The sequence below is a fragment of the Gambusia affinis genome, linkage group LG05 (assembly GCF_019740435.1).
Source record: "Gambusia affinis linkage group LG05, SWU_Gaff_1.0, whole genome shotgun sequence".
NCBI lineage: Eukaryota > Metazoa > Chordata > Actinopteri > Cyprinodontiformes > Poeciliidae > Gambusia > Gambusia affinis.
Genome location: NC_057872.1, coordinates 18,862,110 through 18,883,537, shown reverse-complemented (window position 1 = coordinate 18,883,537; position 21,428 = coordinate 18,862,110). Strand labels below are relative to the sequence as shown.

General features: G+C 39.0%; 1 protein-coding gene across 2 annotated transcripts; it reads left to right on the top strand.

Annotated features, from left to right (window-relative positions):
- The first annotated feature begins 503 nt into the window (after positions 1-503).
- On the top strand, positions 504-21,293 carry zyx (zyxin). 2 transcript variants are annotated; one of them, XM_044116924.1, is made up of 10 exons: positions 504-806; positions 10,783-11,018; positions 11,769-12,022; positions 13,701-13,796; positions 15,105-15,656; positions 16,888-17,029; positions 17,459-17,628; positions 17,872-18,050; positions 18,344-18,464; positions 18,544-21,293. In XM_044116924.1, the coding sequence occupies exons 2-10, from the start codon at positions 10,796-10,798 to the stop codon at positions 18,655-18,657; spliced, it is 1,851 nt and encodes a 616-aa protein (XP_043972859.1). In that variant the 5' UTR covers positions 504-806; positions 10,783-10,795; the 3' UTR covers positions 18,658-21,293. The 2 variants fall into 2 exon arrangements, with proteins under 2 accessions (XP_043972859.1, XP_043972858.1); XM_044116923.1 differs by lacking the exon at positions 504-806 and adding an exon at positions 2,102-2,467.
- The last annotated feature ends 135 nt before the right edge of the window (positions 21,294-21,428 follow it).

Here is a 21,428-nt window from a genome sequence, read left to right as displayed (position 1 = left end):
CAGGATGGGCGGTGTCTCACATTAACACCAGGCTAAAGGTGACAACATCCTTATTATGAAGAGGAGTCTGCAAACAGTTTTATATAGTTAATTTGTCATTATTCATCACGCGAAGGAGGGGTTTGGAGTAAAATGCAAAAAATGCTGAGGAACTTTTTGAGAGTAGATAAAAGCAAAAATAGTTTCCACAGTCCATGCTGAGTGGAACATACTTTCTTCAGCCACTGTACCTCCTTTTGTTTAAAGCCCTGACCGCTTTCTGAGTCTGTATCTAATCAAGTCCCCATTATCTCCCCCTCTCCGGGCTCCCTCATTCCCCCAGCCTGACCTTACATGGAGAGGTAAGGGGGTTGATGTCATTGAATGAAGAATGCTGTAAGAATCCAGAGAGAAAGGAGAGAGCTGGAGGAGAAGAACAAGGAAGGGGAGGAGGAGGAGGAGGAGGAGGAGGAGGAGGAAGAGCAGAAGGAGAAGGAAGGGGTTCTGACTGGACCGTTTATGAGCACATATACAGAACAGGGAAAGACGGAGAGATAGAGGGGTGTTGTTTACACAGAAATACACAAGTCCTGAGCCAAAGTCAGACGAGAAAGAACTTGTTTGGGAGGACGGTGTCATTCCTTTTCCAGGCTGAAAAACTCAGGGGGAGGGTCTAGTAGCCAGAGAGAGGAAGAGAGAAAGAGAAGTTGGTATTACAGATACAAGCTCCAACCTCTTACTCATTCTGGACCGAGAAGAGGAAAAAGAACAAAAGGAAGAGAGAGGGGAAGTTAAAGTGAGATCCATACCGCAGCTGTAATAACAGGGTAAGCTTTTTTCTAGTGAATCATTCAGTAACATAGGAATTGTTGTCTTATGGATCAGATTGCAACAGGTTACCTAATAAGGTAAAGTCTCCATAGAGATGGAACAGATTTTCAGGTTCTGATACGTCAATGAAATGTCATCTTTGTGGAAATAGGTGCTTTGGATCTACCTCCAAGCAGCGTTTTCTAATGGAGCGTACAGTAAGCTCATAGTGGTGGGTGGTGTTTCTGGGACTATCTGTCTTTTCAGTGGATAAGAACAAATCTTCCTGAATATGCTGTGTAGTCTCATGGCTACGGTAAGCCATATGTGTAAATATTCAAGAACTAGTCCCTCCACTAGTTATATATTTGCTTACACAAGTTAAAAAACATTGTCTTTTCACTTTTTACTGTTTGCAGCTTGATTAACTAGTGAAAGCACATGTCTTGGGACACTAAAGTCCCAAATAGTAGGCTTTTTTTGTGCAATAGTTGACCATTAGACCAATCTAGTCACTACCATAAAAGTTGACCACATGTTCAAAATCCTAACGTGACCTTTTCAACACCATCTCCTCTGATTCATTTACATATGATCCTTAAATGTGCAAGAGTTAACTAATTATAATCTAAATAGTCAATTAGCGTAACTTAAAAATGCACTTATTGACAGAAGCTTTTAGTCATGCAAGATAAATACTGGAACTACACAAATGTCAACTAATTAACCAGTGCATATTTCAGACTTGTAAGCTACACTTTGTTGATTTGTGTGATTTCTAGGCTCTACAAATCAGTTTTCTGAATTTCTAGGTTGTGCTAGTTGACTGTGTATACATATGAGGACATTTAGTAAAATGTCCTCATATAAAGCATGCTATTTTTTCAGTATTTGATTGTCAACTGGCGCATCAGAAAGCATAAAAGTTTGCATTTTCTGAAACTAGAATGGTCTACCAGTGAAACTTTTTGGTGCATAAATGATACCTTTGGTGACAATCTTCCTCTCTGCCTGATATATTTTGTTTTTTATAATCAAAGTCATTTCACAAGTCAAAACTGTGTTTTAAAGAAACTGTAATTGTTGATTGAATGATTAATTCCGTCCTGATTTCACTTGCCTGTATTTTGTGGATTTCATGCTTAGCACAATTTTATGTACACTTTAAACTTGTGCAACAAGGTGACCAACCAGCATGAGCAAATTACTGACCCCCAGGTGCTCAAGTTCTGGTTCGACAAATTATTTTGTCGAACCAGAACCATGTAGTAAAACTAGCAGGCGACCGCTATCAAGAGTATCAGAGTATATACACAAACAGCCTGCCGTACAACACGGTGATGGGCACCGACGATTAAGAAATGGCTATGCGGAAGCTCCGACAGGAAGGCCAGCTTAAAAGAAAAAGACGTTGTAGATGCTAGGCCGGTAGTCATGCTGCTGGATTTAATAATTAAGAGCTTACATCACTAAATCAGATGACAGCGCAGTTAAGAGAAACCAGTGACTTTTCCATATGAGGTAAAGGGGGGGAAATAGGGCGGCGTTAACCACCGAAGAGCGTGAATCGAGTGGAAACGTGGTGGGGTGTGTGCAGCCTCAGAGTGCTCCGACCTGCTACCGTTACTGTAGGTGGAAATCAGTGGTTTAATTGATCGGTCCGAACCCGAAGGTAGAGGTGAGTGTCTTCTATTCTTCAGACCTCGGTTAAAATGTAGCTTTGTGAAAGAACACAGATGCCGTTGTCACGGTTACGCTTTTCAAAGGTAGACTTAACACTAACGATTAATTTTAATCATTAAAAAAATAGAACGCAGCGTTAGCTTTGCTAGCCTGCCCGCTTCAGCTAATAAACGTTGGCTTTGAATCACCTCTGCGTTTAATAATAACATTTGCTCCTTTTTATCTGCAGTGTTTTTCACCACGCTGACAGGCTTTGATTACTGTCAGATTAATCCAGGGGTTGTTGGAATGCTACGTTCATAATCTATGGAGACGTTTTAAAACGCTGAACAGCTTTAGCTGAGTCCATTGGCTGTTCTAGACTGTCACAAATAACCAAATAGTATTAAATACAACTTCATCTACAATGTATGTTCATTTTCTGCCAGTGTTAACAGTGGAATCGTAATAATAAAGGTTTGTATAATTTCAGTAAATTCATTTCCTGTCAAACTTCCTGTCATTGCACCAAACTCTTTTTAAAGGGAGGTTTGGTTGTCAGCCAATGAAGACCAGGTATATGTAGATTATTTTTCTTTTGCCTCCTCCTTTGGAGGGTTTGATAGCAGAAACTCTGTATCCCATCTCAATCTATCTCTGGCATCTTCCTCTGCCGCAGTACTACATCCACAAACCTTCTCTGTGGTTTTCTCGTTCTCCTCCCTCCCCGCAACTTCGTATTCAAAATCTTTTGCCCAATATATCCTCCATCACTCCTCTGGACATGCTCAAACATTGGTTCCCTGAATTTGTTTTCAAATTAATGACAAACTAATTTCTAATCTTTTCTATTGTCTGTCACTCCTAATAAAAACCAATATGTGCAGTGTCAATATTTTACTTGCAGTAGATAACTTTCATTCCTAGAGACTTATCCTGACAGAAGGACCAAAGTCCAAAGCAGACTATCATCTTAAAGCAACTCTAACGTCAAAAACGTCGCAGTATTTCATGTAAATACTATTTTATTAACTTTGTTTATGTTTCCATTAGGTGATTACAAACACAGAAGGCAGTGATTATTTATGCAAGAAAGATAGGCAAGACTTGGTGCACCTCCAGTGATCTTTCTGTGTGAAATATGTTGCGAGAACAGAACATGTAAAGCATTTTGTATTAACTGATTTAAATCTAAAGTAGCTAAAAAGCATAACTTATTTGCTTAATGCAATTTATTTTTTTAAGACTATGCATCTCCTCCAACCTCCATCTAACTTGTTTACATAATGATCCCTTGTTTACATAATACGCAGGTAATTGTTTAAAGGTTTATAAAGTAGCTTTTCATTAAACCACTATGGTTTTCCTTCTTTTCTTTAAGACTGGGCTTCTAAGAATGTTGAAGTCTAGATTGCTCCTCTTTGCTTTGAGGCTAGACATTACCTTCAGTCTCAAAGACCAAACTATTTTTATGTATAGTAAATTAATATGCAAGTAGTTAAAGAAATCTCAACCTATTCCTGAAGGTTGAAACTGCAGTTTCAGTTCATTTTTTTGTGTCAACATCTTGTAAATATTCCCGTTTCACCCTCACAGAGACGTTTATTGTCCTTGACTTTTGTCTCCACCATAACTCTCCTCTTTTTTTCACCTCCTGTGCGCTCCACATTGCATTGGATGATTAACCCCAAGTGCTCAAGTTCAAACACTATCAGTACCGCTACATCTAGCATGTTTTCTCTTCCATCCGTCTCCGTCTCATTCACACACTTGTAATCTGTCTTGCTTCTCTTGTCTTTTATTCGTATCATTAATGGGTAGACTTTAAGATATGCAACTATGCAGAGTCTGACTTCAAGTGAACTTGAACATATTTAGTAAATGTCAATTGTGGTGACACAAGTTGGCAAATGGTGCAAACAGAAATAAGCTATCTTGAAAATGTAGATAGAGTTCAGGGATGCCTCATGAGTTTTAGTAATCTCTCCATTAACTGGCTGATTGCGATGTTGAGATTACATGTCATTTGTTATCAATAATTAGAATATTTCAGGAAAAAACAACTGGCCTGTCTCTCAACTGCAGACTATGCAACTGTATTGGAGTGATTATTGTGAAGTTGTTCATTAAACTCCGATATTTATTTGGCTTTTTTACTTAGCTAGTTCATATAATGGGTATAGTACATCTGTTTGTTTGTTTTTTGTCTGCTGAATATGGAGTGTTTGTTATGAATGTTTAATATCAAGACATTTTGCCGTTTCTGTGCTTTTTGTATTTCTGCCCATATTGATGTAGTAAATGGATGCTTTAACCTCTGTGGTTAAAAATGACCATTGTAGAAGGGCTTGAGGTTTGTCTTTTGTTTTATTAACTATCAAGATTGTAAATACAGGTCAATTTTCTTGCAGCTCTTAGAGCCACAGATTACTTTTCACTCTTACCCCGACCCTAGTAAACAGATGCCTGTGTAGGTTTATGGTTTCATGTCTTTGTAAATACTATGTATACTTCTATCTAAACCAAATTGGCTAAAGCACTGGATGTTGTGTATTCTGATTGGCTAATCACGTCGTCATAGTCGCAGACAATCATTTTTGGTCTGATTCACTAGCTTCACACATTTTCCTCACATTTTCTTAACTAATTTATCTATTCTAATGTTGGGGGGAAAATAAAGCTTTTGCAGGATTTTACAGTAAGAACCGGAAGATTAGAGGGAATTTAAGCTTTCAGAGATGCAGTATTTTAGGAAAGGATTTCTCCAGCTTTGGCATTGTCAAATTCTTTTGAGACTCAATCCAGGGCTGCCGTAAACAAAATGTGTCCAAGAACACTTTACTTTGAGAAGCTTCCGATATGAGGCACTGGATCTGTTGTTGCACATCCATTATCCCAGTACTCAGGGTACCTCAATACTCTCCTGTTTTATTTGGTTGGGGAGTCACATAAAACATGTTGACACAAACAGTGAGTACCTCTGCTCCTGGCTAGGGTAATAAGAAATTCTCCTTAATTGTAGCTTTCATCAGTCATAACACACAAGTTATTTCAGAGCATCTCCCTGGTCCGCTGCTTGGATTTAGTCTGTTGGAATCTTGTGACTCTGCGTTGGCCTTCATTACACTCTGTGTTGGTGTAAGCAGACAGAGGGGAGGAGCTGTGTGATACAGGATCCAGTAGCTGACGTTACAAGGTTTGAGATGTCTGCTTTAATGAATGTGAATAGAAATACCGCATAGGCACACAATACATACCCAGTGACCTGTAAGACTGGGCTCAAAAGGGCTGTTTGTCCAGGCAGTAGTGACCCCCGGCCTAGACAGGCTTTCCCAGAAACCGTGTGTTATTAACATTAGAACAATGGGGGGTTTCAACAGCCGCACACTAGCCACTGATACTGGAAGAAATAACTGAAAATACTGTCACAAATTAAAATTTAATATAACTAGATATTTATAAATAGTTCTTTTCTGATATTGTGTTTTTTTCCTATGTATAAATAATTGGAAACATTATAACTTCAAGATAACCTCAGTGTTAAACTTATTTTTGTTTTGTTCTCTTATATTTCCTAATTTATTTGGAGTATTTAGCTATTTTTATGGTTCATGTAGTCACCAGATTCTTTCTGTCAATCAGTTTTATTCTAAGAACAGCTTTTACGAGCATCCTAAAGACTACTGTGATGCTGTTTAGTCATCTTCAGTCACACAGCTGAAACCAGGTCTTTACACTAAATAAACCTTAGATCAACATTATCATAAGGTCTTTTGCTTTTATTCTGGAGTTAGAATACACATTTCATACCAGAACGCGTTCATCTCTGCGGTATAAAACATACGCCACTGACAAAGCCATCCAGGTTTTCATGAAAGGATAGTGATCTCAGGGCATATAAATGTGTGAATTTAAATTAAGTACTAAAAAAAATTCTTACTCTATAATTATTCTGGAATTTAGCAAATGGAAATAATTTCGATAATCCTAAACGACCTGAAACAGAAAGGTGTGGTCTGATTTATTATCAGACATTGACGGAGGAAAAGGATGTACAATTTATAGGATTTACGAAACAGAAACAGAAGGTGTTTGTATTCAAACCCTGTTGAGGTACAGTTTTCCAGTTTGTGAAAACTGACTGTTCTGGCTCTGTGGTTTCAGTTTGGGGGCCCTTCAGAAAGCCTCTTGAATCCATCCCCCATTACAGCTGTAGGGTAGCTATGATTGAATGCAGTCTCGAGTGATGTCATTCAGTTCAAGTAAGTGGGTGAGACTTGAATTAGAGGTTGAGGAAGGAGATTAGAAAAAAAACACAAGAGTTATGCTCTGCCACAGAACGTTAATCTGCATCTCCAGTTGTAGAAGGAAACCACAATGTCAGACATTTTCTGTTCATTATAGGAATTAAAATAACAGAGTAGAGCTACAAAGAATTTGGGAGAGTCGATTACATGGCAGTGGAAAAGACAAAAACGGTGATGTCATTGAGTTGCTGTGCCAGAAATGTTCTTCAGCAGCGGGTCTCCTCTGAGGCATCAGGTTTCATGATACATTTGTAAGACCGTCTGAGGTTGAGTGTAGCTGATCTCACCAGTTTGAATCCCTTTGGACTGTATTGTGGGGGAAGATGAAACCTTGCCACAAGTTATCATTCTTGTTGAATAATTAAGAGGACTTTTGTCTCTTGGAGACAAAGAGGCTTCAGTACTCTAATTACAGAACCAAATCACAGTCGGCACTATCCCTGTTAAGCACTCGCCTATAATAGATTTAAGTGTACTGGCTGGAGTGCTCTGTTGATAGAAGTCCTCTTCATTTTAAATCAAGTAGGTCTTTATACAGAACACGTTGACAACAGCTTTACAAGCTGGTGCTCAGCACCTGTCCTCTATTCCTTTTTGCTAATTTCACCTTTGTGCATTTATTTTCCAACAATTCTACAGATGCATATTTAACTAAAACTTCAGGAAAAACTTGATTTACTGCATTCATCTTCATTTTTGATGATTGTGGCTTACAGCTTATGAAACCCCAAAATTCCTTGTGATCACAATTAACCAACATTTTCCTCACTGTTTCTTATTTTCAAATGCCACAGTGGACTTTACAATCTTGATGGCTAAAGTCTAACAAATTAGTTGTGGTTAGATGCTGAAAGTCTATCCAGGTGACCAAATATATTACTGGAAAGAAAAGCCTTTTCATGCCCAGCCATTGAAATACAACTTGCCACGTATTGCATTCAATCAGTTCTTTAATTGTGATTTTACAGATATTGATATTGTTAGAATTCTGATTAGTTCTGAAGCTATCATTTTTGGTATAGACATGTTGAGCCACTAAAAAGTATGTCCATTTTCCGAGGTTTCTTTTCCATAAGTTATTGCATTGTTGTAGTGTAGCATGTAGGTGATCAGCTTGTGGTTCTGCTGAGGTTTTAAGAAAACCGGGGCTGCTATAGTAGTGATCTTCAGGTCATCTGCATTGTTGGGTTTGGTGTCTCTCAGCATCTTCTTGACAATACCCCATAGACTCTTTATAGGGTTCAGGTCAGGCAAGTTTGCTGTCGACCCAACTATAGAGATACCACGCCAAATCCTGCTAGAAATGAAATCAGCTGCTCCATAAAGCTCGTCAGAAGAAGAAGACATTAGTTTGTTCAAGGAAATTTCAGAGAATGGTGATTCAGCAGACTCCCACAAATTTCTCAAAGGTTACATTCAAAATGATTGAATGTTCTCTCAAACTTTCAAATAAGCACACGTGTGGAAACAGTTAAAAGGTGGCACTTTAAAAAAGGATTTCAAATTCAAGGATTATAGAAAAGGCCTGCTTATAAAGGTACCCAAAAACAGGTGAAAGTTATAAATGCCTTAGTGTTTGAGGAAGTATGGCGCATATTTGCGCACGTTATCACCTTGGAAGTTCCTCATTATCAGTTATGATGACATAAGGTTTGTTGTCCGTTCCAGTGTTTAGACTGGAGCAGAAGGTAGGATTAAAGCAAGTCTCTTCCCCAAAGTTGACTTGAATTGCACTGTTTCCAGATGTTTAACCTAAAACATATTTCCAGATGTTAAACTCACGAGTTAAAGTACTGCAATTAATTCCTTGTATAATTGTAGTTATAGCAAGTTGGTGCTGCGAGTTGCCAAGTGGTGGACATTTGAGGAACCAATATTTCTAAAATTCCATGATTCATTGTAGGAACTCTTACCCAATGTCCTGACACTATGCATCAGCTGACACGCCTGTGAAACAACTTGGCTTTAGCTTGGACATATATGGTTAAAACTGTTTTTTGATGAATGCTGACATGGAGAACAAACTCTCCTTTGAACTGTACGGTTTTATTTTTGCTCTGAGAACTTGGAAGAGTTGAGTGTGTCCCATTAACATATTGCTTTTTGCTTTCTTGAGAAAGAATGCTTCCAAGGTCCTTACTCTGTTTACCGACATTAAGAAAACCCTGATGAGTAATTTATTTTCTTTTGCCACCCTCTAAAGCCCTGTGTTGAAACTCCTCACTTGTAAAGCGTCTTGGGGTGACTTTTGTTGTGTGCTGGTGTAACATGAATAAACCTAATTGGCCACACCTGAGGGGGACAGTTTTCTTGTAAGTCAAAAAAATATGTTGTCTTACAGTTATTCAAGTTTTCACAGTTGTTTTTTTTTTTTGTTGTTGTTTTTTCTAGTTTTATTTTTTGTTACATTTGCTATACATCCAATATTCACACATTAATGGTAGCGCTTCTAACATTCTTGGATATTAATATTTAGTTGGTTAAGCAATTTACTCCAACTCCCATGCAGCACAATAATGGGCCTTTCTGCGCATAAGATGAATAGTGTTTCAAATGGATTTAATATGGAACTTGGACCAGAAAGGCAAACTTCATGCACTAAATATGCAGATAACTACGTAATCTACATTCATCTACATGTAATAGACATTCAGTAGTGACTCTCTGAACCCCTGTGTCTGGTTACCAAGCTCTGGTACTCTGGTCACACTCATATAAAATGCTTTGTGCTGTTGTTTGCAATTATGAATGACTGAAAATGGCCCCTTTTTTTTAGTGACTCTCATTTAAGGGAACATTGGTGTTGATTTGCTTGAGCTAAGATAGAACATAAATATAATTATGTTGACCTCACATTGACTAATTCTTTCCATCTGTCCACTCATTCTTTCTCTGGTAGTGACCGTGGCATTCATCAGGTATTATTTGTCAAAAGCTTCATTGAAACTCAAGATCCTGTTTCTGACTTTTGACCGTTCTAGTTTACCTCCTCTGTGATGTTGTGTTGTAATCTGTTGCTATGTGGAAGTGCAGGCAGTTTCCTGAGCGGATGTCTGTGTCCACATGTGGGTTTTGGTGGTACTGAAGAGTTAGATTGGGCAACCGTACAAACAACCCCGCTTCTGGGAAAAGTTTATGCAGGCGTTCTTCACAGCAGCATATTCAAACTCCCCAGGTTTTCTTGAAGGTGTCATCAAAATGATAACAACTTGTTTAACCACCAGCATGTTTGCTACAACTTTTTTCCCTCTCTCTCTCTCTCTTTATGATGTGACTCGCATGAAAATGTCTTGATGATTTGGTTATGATCATTACTTATGGAAAGTGGTTGTTCTCAGAAACGGTACTATTGCTGAGCTTGTAAACGGCCAGGTGCTACATATTGTAAATTATCTCCAGCATCTGGGAGTTTATAAGCCAATTAAAGACCATTTCACACAATTTTTTTTTCTCACTTCATTGGAAACTGTCTGCATTTTTAGGTAACTCTAACCTGAGAGATGGTTCATATTTCCTTTTTATTATGCTCTTTTAATTAAAGTACAAAATTTTATGACACTGGAAGGCTTATTACTTTTATGTTAGCTGTCAAGACACTTTTAACCAAGATAATAAATTAATATCTGGAACAATCTTGAGGTATGATGACATGAGTAACTTTTTTTTTCATTTCAAAATGCAACAAATGGACAAACCTCATCATTTTCAATGCATTCCCAACATCTTTTCTTAACGTTTGAGTTGTGCTGGTGATGCAGCCTCTAAAGCTGGTATGCATTAGTGTGCAGTTTGCGTGCCAAATGTTTCACTGATGCGTCATCCCCACTGATCTCACAGCTCTACGCCTGACGTGTATATTCTCCAGAGGAATGCAAACCCTGTGACATTTGTCAGCTGATAAATATTGGTTTAACCTTCGGGTGTGAGCAGTCTGAGCTCACCTCCAGTCTGCCGCTGTGAGATGAATTAAATAATCCTGCGTGTTTATTGGTTGCTTATTTTGTTTCTCGCCGTTCGTCCTCAGATAAATCCACAAAATGGACGACTCCAACAGCAGCAAGCCGCTTGTGGTGACATCGTCTCTGAACTTCAAAGTCACCACTCCGTCTTTCTACAACCAGCCCAAGAAATTTGCTTCTGTGGCTCCGCCGAGGCCCAAAAGTCAAACCCCTCCCTCGGCCCCATCACCGACACCAGTAGGGACAGCTGTGATTGGTCGAGTTGGAGACATGCCTCCACCGCCCTCGTCGCTCTCTGATGGTATTTGCATTATTTAATCTCTCTTTTCCCCATGGCAGCTTCTTTTTTCAATACTTCTTGTGTGTGGTTGGATAATTGACACAGCATGTACACATAACATTTGTAAATATACAAGAAAATTACACAGGCTTGAGACTGGGATAAATGCAAGTTGGATGTTTCCATTCTGTAAACGTTGGGCATTCCTTTAGTTTTCTTTTGTTATGTTTGTTTTCCTGTGTTTTGCTAGCAACGGTTATTTTTATAGAGAATTTTACAAATCCTTACAGTTTGTGGTGGAAACTTTGGGCTCCTGTACACTGGTAATGTCATCAACCAATCGGCATACACAATGTTCCCCAGTCTTTTATTGTACAGTTGTGTTGTCTGGCCCAACCCTGCTGCAGAGAACAAACTCGTACAGTAACTTGAGTTCCCTACGAGCGTGCGAGCCACTGGTTCAACACTGAGACCAGAAAGAGGAAGAAACTCTTCCCGCCTTTACACTTCTAGACTATAAGAAGCATTTTTTTTTTTTTTAAGTATTTGCATTTTTTATTTTTTATTTTAAGCTTCCAGTAAACAGGTTTAAGAGTTGAATTCCTTTGAATAAATCATATCTTTGAGATCAATATATTTAAATTTTATTATTTTTGTATTAAAATATGTCAATCACTCTGATATAGAACTAGATGACCATGCAATGAAAACATACTGTGTGGTATGGCCCCTGATGTCTGGTTTTAATCAACCCCTTCTCATTTTTATCAGACTTCCCACCCCCTCCTCCTCCTCCACTGGATGACGATCTGCCAGCCCCTCCCCCTGAATGCAACATCCCACCTCCTGCCTCCGATGCTCCCGCTTTTCCTGCTCCACCTCCAGTGGCCGATGACCTCCCCCTCCCAGTTCCCCCTGAGGAGGCGGCCTGTCCACCCAGCTGTCCCTCTCCCCCGCCACCCCCACCACCTCCACCTCTTCCTGCTTCCAGTTCAAGTTTTCCAAATGCTGCTGGGAACTCACAGGTGAGTCGCATGGCTTCAGTCACTGGAGCCTGAACGGGTGTTTTATCAGTCTGTAGACTGGAAAGCATTGGTTTAAGTTATTCAGCCTGGAGATTTTCTGTCTTGATTTATTTATTTATTTTTTTTATTTTTTTTTTACCCGACAACTAATGTTAGGTCATGGATGGATTATTGTATGGAAATACATTTTAAATGCATATATACCCTTTTTAAATAAACAGATTTTGTTAAACACTTGAATAAAATACAACCTAAGTAAACCAAGCAAATACAATGGAAGTAATATGTATCCATAGATTTGTCCTTTTTCAAACTTTTTGTCACAATTATTCTCTAATCATTTCTCTAATTGGAATATTCATACTATTTAAGCACTTTCACACTTTACAGTCACAAACTTCGATGCATTTTAGACCAACACAAAGGGGAGCATAATTGCTAAGTGAAAAATAAATAGTTCATATCTTTAAAAGTCTTCAAAAATATCTGAAGTGTTGTGTGCATTTGTATTCTGCTCACCTGAGTCAGTTCTTTGCAGAATCACCTTTGACTATAAATTTACAGCTCTTGGTGTTATTTTCTAGCAGATATAGAGGCTAGAATCTCTGTCCAATCTTCTTTGCAAAACAGCTGAAGCTCAAAGTGATTGGAAAACATCTCTTCCATTTTCAAGTCTTTCCAACTTCTTTCCAGTTTCAGATGATGGATTAAGCAGCTCAAAGCTCGTCTTTCTTTAGAGTTCTCCACGTTATTCCTGACCTCTGTTGTGTCCTTTGGTTTGTTGCACTGGATCTAAAGTGCTATGAGATTAAGGGAGACTCGACGCAGATTCACACCACACTTTTCAGATAAAGACAAATTTTATTTTATTTTCATTATAAATAAATGCTGGTTGTTCTCAAAAGACAAAATTTTAGTGACCAAGTAGTTTTTGATACAAATTAAAATCTGGCCAGGAATTAGGCTGCTTTATTGGATGACTTTTGTTTCTATGCAGTTTTCTCCTTAATAAATTCAAGAAAACTAAAGGCTGTAATCTGACAAGATGTTCTGTTTGCTTGTGTGTTTTCTTTCTTATCTGTGCATATTTTATATCACTGTTATTAATGTGAGCCAAAAATATTGTAACGAATAACTATTTTACTGACAAATATTGAAGACAAACTTTACTCTACGGAAGTCGGCCCCTGTTTTATGCTTAATTTATTTTCTTAGCCATTTGCAGAGCAGCTTGTATCTTTTCTAGTGATGATTATTTTTCTCTGATCAACCTATTCTCAATTAGCCAGGTTTCTTCTTGCCACTCGATGGCCGTAAACTCTGTGGGAAATACCTGCATTGATCTAACCCAGTGGTGTCAAGCTACATTCCTCAAAGGTGGATGTCATGCAGATTTTAGTTGAGTCTCTGCTCTGATTAAATGTTTGAATTGCTTACTCAGTATTCCATTAAATTCTGCAGAGGCCTGGTAAACATTGCTTTATTAAAACTGTTTAACCAGGAAAGTATCTTAATCATGCAACATATTCCACCATTGAGGGCAAATTTTTAGGAACCACTATGTTTCCTAAAATCCTAATTTTGTGTGTAAATTTGAATTATTATCATTCATAAATGACTATTCTTGAGTCAATAAATGTACTTTTTCTCATTTTCACCTTTTTCATTCCTTCATCAGAGACAAATGGAGAAACAGACGAGCTTTGACAATAAACTTGGTTCTCTGACTGCGATGTTGTCTGATATGGATACTAGAGGATCTTTCAGTCCCAAGGTACATTGCACAGACAATAGGGGGTTTCTCTAAAATGCTTAAGAAACAGCAGGAATTGATGTTTAAGCTCCAGCAAAATAAAGGGAAACGGAGAAGTAAAAGGGCAGCACGCTCAATAGCAATTGTTTGGAGATTTTCAAAAATCAGTCATCTGCTCAGCTGGAAAGCTCATGAAGGGAAATGCACACATGACTCACAAGATTGAAAGAGGAAAACCAAAAAAAAGTTACTGGTGATTCATACTGAGAGAGGATCTTCATGCGGAAAGGAAGAGTGATGCACAGTGAGGTGAACTGAGAGCGTTAGGGTGTGATTGAGCCAGAGTGTGCTGCCAGAGTCTCAGTAAGAGGGCCATAAATGGAGTGTTTTATCTGACTGGGAGGTACTGAATCACTGTAGAATAACATTGGCCCTGAACCACAAAATAAATGTCAGAAAGATAAAGTACTTCTGATAAGCTCAAAGTGTGAGGCTCTTTTAGGTTTTTAGTTTAATCAGTGAATCAGATTTAGTATAATAAAGGTGTCTGCTTGAAGTGTGTTAGTAAGGGGGGTTTACACAGCCAATATTAACTTTCCTGTGCTGAATTTTAAATGTGGTAAATAGAAATTTAACTCCAATAGCTTTAATATGAAAGGAGACCTATTATGCAAACTTGACATTTTGTGTATTTTTGTACTCCCATTTGGGTTTCTACACCTTCTAAGACCAACCCAAATGCTTAAAAAACACTTAGCCATTAATAAGTTGAATAAGTTTAAGGTTTTTGGTGTCTGGAAAATGAGCTGTTTCAAAAAAATTGCAGACTTAATGTCACAAATCAGCAGGCACTGCCCATTACCTTGCAGCTCCAGCACATTTGGTCAGCTGTTATTACAGCTGTATAAGCTGTACAATGTTTCCTAGAAAAGACAAGTGTTTCATTGTTGACTTGCCATCCAGAAACCACCTGCTGCATTCTTGTTGGTTGTGCAGGAGTCTCCAGTTCTGCTTTTCAAAGATTTACGGTTGTATAACTGCGCATCTGTTTGCAGCCATTTTCACATGCAAGTGTAAATGTTGAGTTTGGGGCAGGGGTGGGCAGCAGCAGATTATTTGGATTTAAAGTGACAAGACGCCATAAAACAGCTCATTCTGGAAATGGACTCAAAATGAGCATAACTGACGAGACTGAAATCTCATCTAAAAATTATTTGTGTAGCCTATAGACGTATTCTAACCTGTTCAAGGAAGCATAATTGTTCACCTTTAAAAACATAACTTTTTAGTGTATAAATTCAGGGTTTTGTTGTTGATGATCATCCACAGGTACCAAGTCAGTATTCATCTGCACCAGCACCCAAGCCTCCAGGGGCTCCACCAACTGCTCCCAAACCTGCCCTCTCTTTCCTTCCACCTCCTGAGATGGGAGACCGGCCCCCTCCTGCTCCCTGGGCGGAGGAACTCAAGGCCAGAACGAACCCCAGTGCCCAGTCTTTCACTAAGCCGCCCGCCGTGGCTCCAAAGTTTGGAGGGAGGATGACGACGTCAGCCTCTTCACTGGCGCAAAAGATCAACCAGAACCTGAACCAAACAGGCGCCCCAGTAAACAGCGCACCAGGAAAGAGCGCACCAAAACCTTCTCCTCCCACAGCCACCATCTCCTTCCCGCCACCACCAGCAGCTCCACCAGGACCTCCTGCTCCACCAAATAACGCTACTGTTCCTGTAGCACCTCATCACATAAAGACTTCTCCTTTTGGGAGTCAGGGGAATGCAAACCAAAACCTTCCTGCTGCTGTGCCTCCTCCTCAACCCAAGGCTATGATGTCTCCATCATCCTCCTTCAGCCAGCCAATGAAAACAAGCCCTTCGTCAACGGTAGGTTCCTGCTTTTTGCTTTGGATGTACTGTTCAACAAACCGTAGCCTGTCTAGGTCCTGGACCCCTAGTAGAAATCCTTGAGATAAACCCGTCTTTTTATTGCAGTGAAATAATCTCTCACTAAATAATCCCATTTTTCTAACGGTGAAATTTGCAGAGAGGTTGTGTGTGATGGCAAGTTAATTTGAGGTCCTCATCTAGCATTGTTAATCACAATTTCAGTTTTGAATCATGTCTTACTAAGATTGTGCCACCCTAAGGAGTGGCAACCACTGCATTAGTTGTCACTCCAGCACTTTTTGTGACATCCAATTAAACAGAAGAGTATGATTGGAAAATGTAGCAGCTTTGGATATGTAACTGCATCACACATACATCGACGACTATCATGAATGTGCTCGGATTAAAAGTTGAACTTTACCATGTATTTTACTGCAACTTAAAGATTGATTTTTAAAACTCTTCACACAGCTTTACTAGGGTGATCAATAAATGTTGTGCATGCTGTGCTTTAGTCATACTAGCTATAAGGTAGGAATGTAGTGATGCCTAAAACTCACAAGATGAGATGAGATTTTAATAACACTTGAGAAAACTTCACAACATCAAAGTTATCCCGTAAAAAACCTTTTTTCTGCCACAAAAATCAACAAAGTCTTTATTTTTCTCAGATTTTTTTTGTCTCTTGAGACTTTTTGTCAGTGTTTCAACTGTGCCTGGTCTGCAGTAAAACCCATTTCCCTGCTGATATTAATAGAATGTTCTGTGATTGTGATGTTGCTCAATGCACTTCTAGACGTCCAGCCATTGGTTATTAAAGCAACGCTGTCTGCCTCCTGCGGAGTCTGAACAACTTTCAGTTCTTAAATGTTGTTCATGTTTCCTCTGTTATGCTTTTGCAATTTATTATTTCTGCCAAAAATATAAATAGCTGCCAAAAAGTGATTTAAGGATAGTCGGAACATCTTCTCTTACAAGTTCATCAGGAGAAGCTATGCTCGCTGCAGCTGGCTAGTTCTCATAAGACAGTTGTCACCTCCACCAGGAACAATATCACATGATCTTCTATGACGAGATCTGGTTGCCCCACTACTATTATGTATTTTTTTGCCAGTGACTGTATTTAAATAATGTTTGAGCAGAAATTCAGTTGTGTTTTAGTCATAATGTATAAAACTACCAAAGCGCCATTTGTACTTCATGCGTTTTTCTGTTTTGGTGGGGACAGCCGTCACCTCCTGGCCCAGTTTCCGTTCCTGGCGGTGGCGTCCCACTAAACATGAAGGAAGTGGAGGAGCTGGAGAGAATGACCCAGGACTTCATAAAAAACATGGACAAACAAGCCCCCATCGTCACCTCACCTCCAACAGGTACAACTGTGTTTCACAAACAGAGTCATTAATCACTCCTCTCTTCTCGTGCAGCTATTTTCCATGCTGATTAGAAAATCATTAAACCTTATGTCTGCTTCATACCGTGATTATCAGTACTAATGGAGATGAATGGCAGATGTCACCCTTATTCACTGCAGTCATTAAGCAGCTTTTGATTAAATGTTTTGGAACACCATCAAGCAGGAGATTTATCAATATTTTCTATAAACTGTTTTGAATAATTCCACATTTTTTGGAGTGTTTTAAAGCAGCAGATGTGTATCTTCTGAAGAGTTTAAATGAGCCTACTGCATCTGCGCCCGGCAGTTTGCGACACTAAAAACAACCAGTGGTGATTAGAAGCTCATCTGTCAATGAAGAATGCTTTTATTCTACTTGTTTGAACATCTTCTGGTTTTTCTTCAGAGGTTTGTGGGAAGTGTGGTGAGGCTCTGTCCCGTACGCAGCCAGCGGTGAGGGCCATGGACAAACTCTTCCACTCCAACTGCTTCTGTTGCATGAGCTGCCATCGCCCCCTGCAGGGCATGCAGTTCTATGACAGGGACGGCGCACCACAATGTGAAGACTGTTATGTGGTGAGGAAGCACAGTTCATATGCAGCACAAACAAATGAGTTGATGTATCAACTCTTATGTGAAATTAAAATGTAGCAGGCTAGGGGGGAAAAAAAAGTCAAAAGGTTAATGTAATCATTTTTGCTTTTGCAACATAATAGGCCCCACTTTATGAAGCTCTTATGTTTGTAAAAACGGCTAAATTCTCAGCACATTTAGTATCATTCTTGAGTTTCCTTGTTTAATTTTATTTTTGCTTGTTAGAATTCCCTGGCCGTCTGCTCTCGGTGTGGGGAGAGAATCACTGACCGTGTGCTGAAGGCTGTGGGACAGTGTTTCCATGCCCACTGTTTCCGCTGCAGCACCTGCTCCTGTGTACTGGAGGGTGCACCATTCATCACTGACGACAACAACAATCCCTACTGTGTGCAGGATTACCACAGGTGCCTGAAATCTCATACAACAGTAATACATTGTTATGTGCTTTTGGTGGGCGTGGGGAGATTCTTATGAAAAAGACGTGTGTGGTTAGTTGAATTTGCCATAGATATTGTGGAAAGCAGCTGAAACATGAAGACATAGGATTCAAATTTGAGATGTTACAATTAGGATTTTTTTTTTTTTGTCTCTGACACAAATGTTATTTAAATCAGTTATTGGCTATCTTTGTGTTTTATATTGTTTTACTGTGAATTCACGAGAAATAACCAACACCCTGTGTGTCGCTTCCTGGCAGACGTTTCTCTCCTTTGTGTGTGAGCTGTAATGAACCCATCATTCCCGACCCCGGCAGTGAGGAAACGGTCAGAGTAGTGGCCCTCGATAAAAACTTCCACCTCAAGTGTTACCGCTGTGAGGTAAGGCGTTTGATAATCGGCATCTCTTTTGAACAGAACCGTATTCTGGAGGAAGTTAAACATGTTGTTCGCTCCACAGGACTGCACTCGCCCTCTCTCCATTGAGGCAGATGAAAACGGCTGTTACCCGCTGGACGGCAAGATCCTGTGCATGAAGTGCCACACCAAGCGAGCCAAGCAGGCCGCGCAGTGATTGGCTGCTGTCGCCTCTCTCAGTTAAACTATGAACCAAATCCAAAAGCACAGGATTAATTCAGCTGCCGATTTGCCTTTGCAACAGGGCTTTGTTTAGTTTATTGTGCGCAGGTGTGTTTGTCTGTGTGAGAATGTAATGCATCGTTTCAAAAAAAAGGAAAGTATGTTTGCATGCAGATTCAGTGTAGTATTCCTCTCGTCTTTGACCACTTTATCCAGTGCAGAGGTAATGTTCTGCACTGAATGAAAGCCCCTGTGTATTATTGCAAATCTGCAAAGCTCCAGTCATCCACCTAGCTTTTTATTATGTGTAGACTACAGCAGAGTTTAGTGTGCCAAATCAATGTTTACGCTTAAAATTACAGCAGAACTTGCACAAGAGCCATCTGATAAATCTAAAGTTGCCTTTCTCTGTCTCTTTCCTAAAAATTGTAAATAAGACCAAGAACTGAAATATTTCCATTTTAAGACCTTCGCCTGGTTTCTTTTCCCCGACGCTTTCTAACTTTATTGGATCCACAACTGATTTGTTAGAGATCCATCGATTTGAAATATGTGGTTGACTTCCAAGCACCGATTTTTGTAAACCGTTGCTCATCTGAGTTTTAACAGATTCTGAGTTCTTTTTTTTTTAAGAACCATAAATAACAGCATTCAAAGTATTTTTTTTTCCAAGCCTTCTCACTGCTATTAGCCATAACTTGTTTATATTGGGAGCAGAGGCAGTGTCACCATTTGTGAGAGCAGTTGCTGTTCAACAGGATGTTGTCAATTTTAAATAGGATGTTGGCACCTGTACCATGGTTACCTTGACTTTTTGGGCATTCCCTAGAAAATCTAGATCTTAAACGTCTATCTCGCATTCTCTAACAGCATGTCAGAGGCTCAGAAGTATAAACATTACTGTTACACATTTAGTATTCCTCTTATTGTATAACATTGGTTCTGTCTGTTCCCCTTTGCCAACTTTACAAAATATTCCCCAGGTTGGAACAAATAGACGTCCACCTGTGTAGGGTTTGTTGTTGTACTTGAAAGTCGGGTACAGAATAATCAAAACAGCAGTAATATGAAATGACCAGCATTTAGCCCAAGTGTAGCTTTCTGTTGTGGCAACCTCTATGGACAGTCGACAAATCTGTGGAAAATAGTTTCATTCTATAAAATAGCTTCTTTCCTTCATGTTATGAGCTTTTCCTCTGATTTTACCTCAGTGGATGTAATTTCTAATTTCTCACGCTGAAGATTTTTGTTGCTGCTACAACCTGGTAGCGCGTAGGTGTGGTGCATTCACTCATCAAAAAAAACATCCGATTTTTCTGTCTCCATGCTGAAAAAACAGCAAATTTCTCAGTGCACCTCTAAGATTTGAATAAGACGTATCAGCAACCTGATCATTAAAAGTTTGTCCTTGCAAAATATGTTAATATGCTTGTATCAACTAATTTACTAGAGACACTTAAAATCAGTGAATGTTGCTATGAGCTTTCGCTGTGAATTCCTCAATTTTGAGGCATGCATTTGACTTGCGCCTCTGCATTCTCTTTAGTTAATGTGTGTAAGGGCAGATTTATTTAGTTAACTTACTCCACAACAGAAAAGAGCTGAATAAAGTATTTTTAGATGCGTGTTTTTTTGTTTTTTTTTCTGATGAACAATTGGGCGAACACAAGTTTGCCACGCAGAGACAGAAATGTGTAATAGCAGACCGGCTATGTCAGCAGCATGGCTGAAATAGGACCTGTAATGTATTCTTGCACAGTGCCATAGTGAACTTAAATAGTGTTCTATCTTCACTTTGACTCAGAACTGTCCCTGCACATAATCATTTTTTAAATAAAAACCAGTATAAATCTATAGTAGCTTTAACAGCGAGCATTTCTCAAGGTCTTCAATGTAATTTATGGATCTAAGGTTAAAAAATGATAATGTGTGTCTGAGCATAATAGAACTGTAAAAGCAGTTGGATTTCACAAAGGTGTCTCATCAGATGGCAAAATTGAACTCTGATCAGATTTCATATTTGGCATTTCTATTGTTCAGTTTTGTTCTATAATTGTTGTGAATATTTTTGTTTTTCAGCCTTTTACACTTGAGTTTGTTCTTGTCGATTACATAAATGTTATTCCTACTCTACTGCAATGATAAAATTCAACACTTTCATTTTGGCAATGTTCCTATGCCAGTATTCCACTGTATTCCATTGATATTTTTTTTGTTTTTTGTTTTTTTCTTTCCCGTAAACCTTGTGTGCTGTTGTGGAAAATAATTTCTGAGTAAGAAAATCGTTCGTTGCGCTTGAATTGAGCCTGGTGCAGCGAAATACCAGAATGAACTCAAGATGATACTGATGCATGCTTTACTCCTGGTATTATGTCTTCTGTATTATGCAGCAATGTTTTTTAACTTTGTTCCCATGTCTTTGCCATCACTGTGTGTTTTAGGTATGACGTTTCAGTGACTTTGCATTACATTGTGCATCATTGTATTACCTGTGAATGCCTTGTCTTTACATATAGCTTTTTTTATACATTTGATACATAAGAATGTGTTAAAATATCATTTAGCCTTGGCCCCTTCTTATTTTCTGGCTGTATCAAAAGATCAAATTAAAAACAAATACTTATTGCCAAATGTTTGTGCATATTTTCTGCTTTTTTTGAATGTTTATTTTTGACAAGTGTCCAGTTTACTCTCCACGTGACATCAGTGAAACTTGTTTTCTGTCAGAATGGGACCTCCAGGCCGCTCTATCAGTTCCTCCCAGCC